At 46.5% G+C, this 9,090-nt stretch overlaps 1 protein-coding gene across 6 annotated transcripts; it reads right to left on the bottom strand.

Moving 5' to 3' along the window:
• Positions 1-1,697: 1,697 nt before the first annotated feature.
• On the bottom strand, positions 1,698-8,765 carry LOC116579288 (killer cell immunoglobulin-like receptor 3DL3). Of its 6 annotated transcripts, none has more exons than XM_032324464.1 (9): positions 8,601-8,765; positions 8,372-8,407; positions 7,880-7,959; positions 7,279-7,563; positions 6,311-6,610; positions 4,125-4,424; positions 2,639-2,743; positions 2,251-2,303; positions 1,698-2,154 (listed from the first exon to the last, which is right to left on the bottom strand). In XM_032324464.1, exons 1-9 carry the CDS (start codon positions 8,714-8,716, stop codon positions 2,008-2,010), a joined length of 1,422 nt encoding a protein of 473 aa, XP_032180355.1. In that variant the 5' UTR covers positions 8,717-8,765; the 3' UTR covers positions 1,698-2,007. The 6 variants fall into 6 exon arrangements, with proteins under 6 accessions (XP_032180355.1, XP_032180356.1, XP_032180357.1 ...); XM_032324465.1 differs by having other exon boundaries at positions 2,263-2,303; XM_032324466.1 differs by lacking the exon at positions 2,639-2,743.
• Positions 8,766-9,090: the final 325 nt, after the last annotated feature.

Raw genomic sequence — 9,090 nt, 5'->3', positions numbered from 1 at the left:
TGTTTGGACCTGCCCCAGCATGGCTTCCCAGATTCCAGAAGGAATGGGTAGACCTATCCAGATGATTCTAGAAGGATGAAGGAGGGCAAGAAATTTAAGACATCAGAGTTTGAGAGACTCACCATGACTAGATAAATAATTGTGACATAGTCACACAATGGATTCCTACACAGGAGGGAAGACACTTCTCTTACATGCATGGATAGGATTAAATTTCAAACATAGACCAGTGGAATAGAGTAGAGAGCCTATATATGGACCCTCAACTCTATGGTCAAATAATCTTCGACAAAGCAGGAAAAAATATACAGTGGAAAAAAGACAGTCTTTTGAATAAATGGTGCTGGGAAAATTGGAAGCTGTATGTAGAAGAATGAAACTCGACCATTCTCTTACACCATACACAAAGATAAACTCAAAATGGATAAAAGACCTCAACTTGAGACAGGAATCCATCAGAATCCTAGAGGAGAACATAGGAAGTAATCTCTTCAATATCAGCCACAGCAACTTCTTTCAAGATATGTCTCCAAAAGCAAAGGAAACTAAAGCAAAAATGAACTTTTGGGACTTCATCAAGATCAAAAGCTTCTGCATAGCAAAGGAAACAATCAACAAAACAAAGAGGCAACCCACGGAATGGGAGAAGATATTTGCAAATGACACTACAGACAAAAGGTTGATATCCAAGATCTATTAAGAACTTCTCAAACTTAACACACACACAGCAGATAATCATGTCAAAAAATGGGCAGAAGACATGAACAGACACTTCTCTGAATACATACAAATGGCTATCAGACCCATGAAAAAACGTTCATCATCACTAGCCATCAGGGAGATTCAAATTAAAACCACATTGAGATACCACCTTACACCAGTTAGAATGGCCAAAATTAGCAAGACAGGAAACAACATGTGTTGGAGAGGATGTGGAGAAAGGGGAACCCTCTTCCACTGTTGGTGGGAATGAAAGTTGGTGCAGCCTCTTTGGAGAACAGTGTGGAGATTCCTCAAGAAATTAAAAAGGGAGCTTCCCTATGACCCTGCAATTGCACTCCTGGGTATTGACCCCAAAGATACAGATGGAGTGAAAAGAAGGGCCATCTGTACCCCCATGTTTATAGCAGCAATGGCCACGGTCACCAAACTGTGGAAAGAACCAAGATGCCCTTCAACGTCCCTTCAATGGACAAATGGATAAGGAAGATATCATCCATATACACTATAGAGTATTATGCCCCCATCAGAAAGGATGAATACCCAACTTTTGTATCAACATGGACAGGATTGGAGGAGATTATGCTGAGTGAAATAAGTCAAGCAGAGAGAGTCAATTATCATATGGTTTCACTTATTTGTGGAGCATAACAAATAACACGAAAGACATGGGGAGATGGAGAGGAGAAGGGAGTTGAGGGAAATTGGAAGGGGAGATGAACCATGAGAGGCTATGGACTCTGAAAAACAATCTGAGGGGTTTGAAGGGGCGGGGGGTGGGAGGTTGGGGGAACCAGGTAGTGGGTATTATGGAGGGCACGTATTGCATGGAGCACTGTGTGTGGTGCATAAACAATGAATTATGTTACACTGAAAAGAAATTAAAAAAAAAGAAAAAAATTTCAAACATACAATGTTGAATGAAAGGAGTGATTCCATGTAAATGAAACTAAATAATAGCTAGGAAGAAACATGACTGTTGATAGATGATAGATTTATTTGTTTATATAACATAGCAACAGAAGTCAGAACCCTTGAGAAGGAAAGGTGGTTTTGTGGACAATATTGGAAATGTCTGGATCATCATAATAGTATCCTAGAAGGGATGGGGGGTTTTCTAAGATTGTTATTCCTTCTTAGGATGAGAGGAAGATGAAGACTTCTGTCTTCTGATTCTGGCTGTTGTTGGGTGGGGGTGTGTTCAGAAAGTGCTATGGCATCTATGGAGAGCCTCCTCAGGGTCTTCTTGTGGGTTCTTGGGGCATAGGATTTATGCCTTGATTGGTCTCAGCCTGTTGCAAGTTCCATGTACACACTTTCATCATGCAAGGGTTCCCCAGGCCTCTGGGAAGTGGGAGTGGTGTTTTTCTGCATGAAAATGCGATGATCCAACTGTGTGTATGTCACTTCCTTTGGGTCTTCTGCTTGAGGGTCCTGCATGACAGGAAATGGTTAAGAGGATGAGCACAAACTCAGGGGATTTAGAGGAGATGAGATGGCCCAGAAGAGGGTGAGGTGAGGACAACCTACCTCCCTACTCACCATTCTATCCACTTCAGGTTCTCTGTTCATTATAGCAGCATCTGCAAGGAATGGAAGTCATAAAAAAAAAAAAAAAACTTGGAAGGTTCTCATTTTATAGATACAGATACCAAAGCACAGAGAGATGCAGCGAAGGCCTAGAATTACTGCCACAAAGTAGAGTCAGAAGTTCTATCTCTCTGAAGTTCAAAGATGTTTCCCCTTCGTGTCTCCCTATTTCCATTCCATTGATGAGGATGGGGGCATGGAGGTTCTCTCTAGAAAGCCCAACCTCTGTGGCCCCTGCTTTGAACCAGGAGTCAGCCTGCACACAGGGGTACCCCTGCTCCCCCACTCCTCCCCAGACAGGTACTGGCCTCTACTTCCCAAGACTCACCCTCTTTGGGAGGGCACCACTGACGACTGAGGAAGAAAAGAAGGACAGCGAGGAAGACGATGACCACTAAGGGCACAGCCAGAACATGCTGGTGTCTGGGGTTATCTGTAGGAAGAAATGAATCCAATAGAAGCAAATCCAGGCAGGTACCCAGTCTGCTACCATCTTGGTTCCAGCCCCGCGAGACCATTTCAGATCTATGACCTACACAACTGTAAGATTATTTTAAAAACTGTGTTGTTTTCATGCAGTGAGCTTGTAGAGATTTGTTATAGCGGCAAAAGGAAATGGATACAAAGTGCATATCCAGCACAAGGATGTATAGTGGAGCAGTGCTTGAATGAATAAATGAGGCAATTGTGAATTTGGGTGGCAGACAGCATTCTCAGTTCTCTCTTCCTCTACTGGGTATATCACAGTTGCAGCCTGACAGACAAGAGCTAATTTCTTGGCAAATGGAACTTCTCTAAGCACTGCCTGCCCCTCACCAAATGCTCTCTTCCTTCCCCCTGCCCTCAATTCCCCACAAATCTTATCTCCACTTAGGAATGGGGACAGAGTAAGCCCAGCATTATTCCCAGCCAGGAGATCAGGTTTATTCTCACCCTCCTCTCCTGGAGGAGGTCTCTGATGCAGAAAATTAGAGGTTAAGAGTCCTCACTGGCCCCGTGCTGACCCAGACCGCTTCTGCTGCCATAGAGTCTGGGGATCAGAGAGGGAAGGTAATAAGCCCAAGATCACAGAACCGGAAGGTGGCTGAGCCAACACTCAAACCCAAGGCTTCTCTTTGTCAGGTTTCCACAAACAGGGATAAAAGGGACTCTTTACTCACCAGTTTTGGAGGTTGGTTTTGTGGATGGGAGGCAGCTACTTGAAGAGTTTCATAAAAAAACAAGCCAGGAAAGAGGTGGAGAAGTGGAACTGACTGTCTTCTACCCACTGAAGCTCCTCATCATCTAACACTGAGCTCCTGGGAGCTCCTAGAACCCCTCCCCAGAATCTCTGGGGCCTTGACTCCCTGGACCTTTAAGCTGCTGAGAGGAGACGGGAGAAGTTGATGACAAAAAGGGGAAAGGACTTCTACTACAGAGGAGGCTTCTCCATCTTGTGGTAAAGACACTCATACCACCTGGGAGAGCACTTTGTGGCTGAGAGGTGAGGAAGGGCTGCTAGGAAGTGGGTAATGGTGAGGTGCCAATGCAACGTCTGATATCCCTAAACCGAGCCTCTTCTCTCCTGATCCTGGGTTTGCCCTGATCTCTTTCCATCTTCCTGGGGACAGAGATCCCCAGTTTGGGTCACCACACAAGCCATGCAGGAGGATGCTGGAGGTGAGTCTTCAGACTCTCCTTCCTTGTCTCTATCTATGCTTCCATCTCCCCAGAACTCCTAAGCATCCCACTAGTACCAGCAGGACTCCCCTGTCGTATGACCTTCAAATCTATCCTGAATCACTGGACACAGGGCAGGTTCTGGACTTCCTCACCTGTGACAGAAAGGTACAGTGGGTCACTCGGGCCTGACCACTCACAAGGAGAGGGGTTGAAGAAGCCGTGGCATCTGTAGGTCCCACCCATGGCTGGGTGTGCAGGGCCCAGAGGGAAGTCAGCCTGGGTTGCACGGCCGTGCTTCTGCCCCTTAGCAAGCCAGCACTCATGGGGCTGCTCGTCTCTGCATAGATGGTACACATCAAAGGACCTCTCTGAGCAGCAGGACAAGGTCATGTTCTCTCCTGTCCTCACCACGGTGCCTGGCTGGGTCCAGAGAGAAGGTTTCTCGTGTAGACCTGGAGGAAGTGGAGGCAGTTCAGTACAGAGAGGCTCTTCCTTGCTCATAGTGTCCTTCACACCTGGACTGAGAATTCTCTCCCCCTGTTCCCAGAGCCCAAGGCCCACTGTGTCCCCTCATGTCCACCTCTCCTACTGTTTCTTGTGCTTGCTTCCCTCCTATCCTTTTTCCCTTTTTAAAAAAAATCTTTAAGATTTTATTTATTTATTTGACACAGAGAGAGATCACAAGTAGGCAGAGAGGCAGGCAGAGAGAGAGAGAGAGAGGAGGAGAAGCAGGCTCCCTGCTGAGCAGAGAGCCCGATGTGGGGCTCGATTCCAGGACCCTGGGACCATGACCTGAGCTGAAGGCAGAGGCCTAACCCACTGAGCCACCCAGAGGCGCCCCTCTTTTTCCCTTTTGTGCTGCCTTACTCTCTCTGCTCCTCCTGGAGTCTGTTGGTTTGAGATGCCTTTTACTTTATTTATGAGTCTCTCATTCCACCTTGTCTTTGTCTTTCTGCATTAGCTATCTATCTATCAATCTATAACCTATCTATCTATGTATCTATGTATCTTTCTATCATCTATCAATCTATCATCTATCTCTCTACTATCATCTATAATCTACCATCTCTATCATCTATCACTTATCAATATATCACCTATCTATGTACCTATCATCTATCTATCAATTATCTATCATCTATCTATCTATCATCTATCAATCTATTATCTATCTTCTATCAATCTGTCACCTATCTCTCTATTTATCATCTATCTATCTATCAATCATCTATCAATCTATCTTCTATATATCTATCATGATGTATCAGTCTATTATGTATCTATCTATCTATCTATCTATCATCTGTTATCTATCTATCATCTATCATCATTTCTCTATCTATCATCTATCTTCATCACCTTGGTTTCTGTGACCTGCTCTGATTCTCTGTCCCCAGTCCTCTTCTGGGATCTCTGTCACCCACCCCCACATCATCTTTCTCTTTTTGATCCACTCTCAGGTCTTAGTCCTTTAGGGCTTTTATCTGCACTCTCCATCTTTCTATTTCTCTATCCCTTTTTCTTTCTTTTGTTTTTTGTGCCTCCAAGCCAGTGTCTGTCTGTCTATCTGTCTGTCTTTCTCTGTTGTCCCTCCATTCTGTGTGTGTGTTCACATGCAGACATGCATTTTTGGGTCTATTTACACAGAAACTTTCTATGTACATTGACACACATCGACTCTGCTTTCTCTCTGATGGCAACTCTCTGTAGGCTTTGACCTCAGTAATCCTGTAACATCTGGGGTAACCTTCAACATAGGCCTGAGAATCAGCTTTGGGAACCCATAAAACACACCACACAAAGGGGCTGGTTCGGGCTCCTCTCCCCGGGAGCATGATTTCCTGGGGCCTATTGTGGCTCAACCACATGGGATGAAGGTGTGTGAGAGTGCATGCAGCATCTGTGGGTGCCACATGCGGTGAGGACCTGGGGCCCATCAGTCACCAGCCTGAGACAGGCCAGCCTGGCCCTGAAACTTGGTCACATACATGGTGTGTCTTTGGGTTCACCTGGTAGAGAAAAGGGCATGGACATTAACTGGAAACCACATTCTAAACTGTCCCAGGTCTCTGAACAAACTCAGGGTGGAAGGGCACCCTGTCTCTGATGGGGGTGTACCTGACTCTATATGTCCCTTTGTTCTTTGTCTCCATTGCTGACTCTGTCTCTGCACCCTATAACAAACAGTTTCTCTTCTGTCATTGTCTCTCTTGGTGTAGCTCGCGCCCAGGCTGCCTCTCTTCATAAAAACCCATGTTCATCACTTTCTTCACCACCTGGGGCTTCCAGGTCTTATCTGTATCTCCAAGAGGATGAGGACAGGTCTGGGCAGTCTCACCTGTGATCACGATGTCCAGGGGGTCACTGGGGGCAGACCACACATGAGAGGAGCGATTGAGAGAACCGAAGCACCTGTAGGTCCCTGCATGGGCGGCTGTCACAGGACCCATGGAAAAGTTAGCATGGGAACCCCCATGATGGTGCTGACCAGCATGGTACAAGTGGTCCTTGGATACCCCCTCTCTGTGAAGAATGAAGCTTTCAAACAGGATCTCTGAGCAACAGACCAAGGTCACGTTCCCTCTTGATTTCACCAGGCGACCCGACTGGGCTAACAAGGAAGGTTTTCTGTAGATTCCTAAGAACATAGATGTTGTAAATTGAGAAGGAGCCACCCTGCCTCACCCCATTTCCTGGGATCTGAAATGACTGAGGGTGCCCTGTGTCTGTCTGTCTCCTTCTCCTCTGTATCCTTTTCTGTCTGAATATCCACGTCTATCTCTGCCAACATGGGTTTTATGGGCTAGGATCAAGGAAGGGGTTGAGAGGACTCCTTATGGAGGCTGAAGGGGAGAATTCGCACCTGAGTCTTTTCTAGCTCCTGGGGGCTGCCTGTATTCCCCGTCTTGTGACTCCTTCCTCGATCATCGGGCTAGCAGTGGCTGGTGGACTCTCTCGGGCAGCATGACTCTGAAGCTCATTCTCCTGCTTCCTTCTACTTTGTAATTACAGCAAGCTCACCTGGATAATCCAGGATAATCCCCCCATGTCAGGGTCACCTGCTTAATAACCTTAATTCCATATTCACCCTTAATTGCCCTTGGACTATTCATGGACATGGAATGTTATGATACAGATGTCATTGGGGGGCCATTATTCTGCCCACCTTCATGAAATGCCTCTCATCTACAATACTTGGAGCCATTCCCATTGTTCTAATTGGACTTGACTAACACTTCCATCAGGAAATCTGACATTAGGAAGATTGGGACCGTGACTAGACCCTCTAGACAGGTGTTCTCTGACCTGTGACCACAATCACCAGGGGGTCACTGGGTGCTGACCACAGAGAGGGAGAATCACGGTAGGATCCACAACAGCTGTAAGTTCCTGCATGTTCTGGGGTTACAGGGCCAATGAGGACACTGTATTGCGATATTGTGCTATGGAGCTTGGAGATGAAGATGTCATTGTCCTTGTACAGTCTGAATGTTTCAAACTTGTGATGGGAGCGACAATGAAGAGTCACATGCTGCCCTTGAGGAACCACGGGGCTTGGCCAGGCAGAGAGGAAGGGCTTGTTCTGACCACCTGGGGGAGGAGGAGTCACAGTATTGGTTTCCCCTCCCTTTACTCAGAGGCCTCCCTTCTTTCCAAGTCTCCATGGCTCCTTTCCACTCCCATCATGCCCATACCACACAAAGACTCCCCACAATACACAGACATGTAGTCCTCTCCTACAACACACATGTCAGCTGAGAGTTCTGGGTGAGTACTGAACAGTGGGCTCTTCCTAGGTGTTAGTAATGTAAGTCAGTTATGTAAAAGAAGACAAAGGAGATGCTGAACAGAAGAGTGATGACCTATGTATATGCCATAACATCAGCAAACCCATGAAGCAGGTTACATGATAGTGCCATGTTGGAATGTGGTGGAATCCCAGGGGTCTTGGCATGGGGATCTCTCCCCTCTGCTGAGAACAGCTGCCTGGGGCTCCTACCCTCGTGGGTGTGCTGGGGAGCTCAAGTAGTTGTCTCAGACTCAGACAGTCTGTTGTTCCTGGCACTGCTTGCCAACCCTGATCTACAGACAGCACCAGTTCCTCCTAGACCCCCCCAGGTCTGAGCAGCACTATCCTCCAGATGGCTTTAGAGCCTGGCTCTAGATGGCTTCTAAGATGGCTTTAGAGCCCAGGGGGAGAAGGTGTAGGGAGGGTCTCTGGACCAATATTGGGACTAGGGTTTCCCTGGGCCCCCTACTTTCTAGTTCACAAGAGATTCACCCACAATTCCTCCAACAGTCAAACAATCACCCAACCTCCTGCGCCGTCTGCCTTCCTATTACAGGAATTCTCTTATTCTGAGTGGATGGCAGCCCAAGGTTTGGGGAAAGGACTCACCCACTTGTGCCCCAATCCTCTGGCTGAAGAACAACCCTGGAAAGAAAGACTCACGATGGATTGTCCATCTCCATAGAAGACCCAGCCTCCCACTCCCCCGACCTGGCTTGAGCGTCCACCATCAGGTCTGCTTTGTCCCCATGGGAATTTTCTGCGGTGGAGAGACCCAGCCTTCCAAGCCAGTATTTCCACCATGCATTCCCCCTCTTCATCGCCTTCTGGGACTCACCAAGACATGCGAGGCTGATGACTGCAGGGGACATGGTGCTGCTCCTGCTGCACGGTGACCCAACAGAGTTGACAAGTACACAGGATGTCGTGAAATGGGGCCCTGTTCATGTTCATAAGCTGACCGCAGTGAGGAAAGGTGATGCACAGACACTCTTCTTACTCTGCATCTAGGTGGCTGTGGGGCTCAGCTGAGGGTAAAGTTGGGCTTCCTGGAAATCGTTTAGACTGGACCTGTAGTGTCACATCATTTACTGTGGTGAGACTTGAAACACATCTCTGACACAATGTCTCATTCCCAGAATGATGAAAGGATAATAGTTTTTTTTCTTTAAATCTAAGCTTCAAAATCTCCGTATGTAACATACAACATATTTAGTAGATACTATTATAAAAAGAATTATAATATATGAATCAAAATGATTTTCTTTTTTTTGGTCTTTTTTTAAACTTATTTTTTATTTATTTTCAGCATAACAGTATTCATTATT

This window comes from Mustela erminea, chromosome 19 (genome assembly GCF_009829155.1).
Source record: "Mustela erminea isolate mMusErm1 chromosome 19, mMusErm1.Pri, whole genome shotgun sequence".
Lineage (NCBI taxonomy): Eukaryota > Metazoa > Chordata > Mammalia > Carnivora > Mustelidae > Mustela > Mustela erminea.
This window is presented reverse-complemented; position numbering and strand designations above follow the sequence as displayed.

Coding starts and splice junctions, on each gene's coding strand:
- LOC116579288 (XM_032324464.1), bottom strand. CDS start 8,716: ATGAACATGAACAGGGCCCCATTTCACGACATCCTGTGTACTTGTCAA. Junction 8,408..8,600: donor CATCAGCCTCGCATGTCTTG/GTGAGTCCCAGA, acceptor CTTTCTTTCCAG/GGTTGTTCTTCAGCCAGAGG. Junction 7,960..8,371: donor GAGGATTGGGGCACAAGTGG/GTGAGTCCTTTC, acceptor TAGGAGCCCCAG/GCAGCTGTTCTCAGCAGAGG.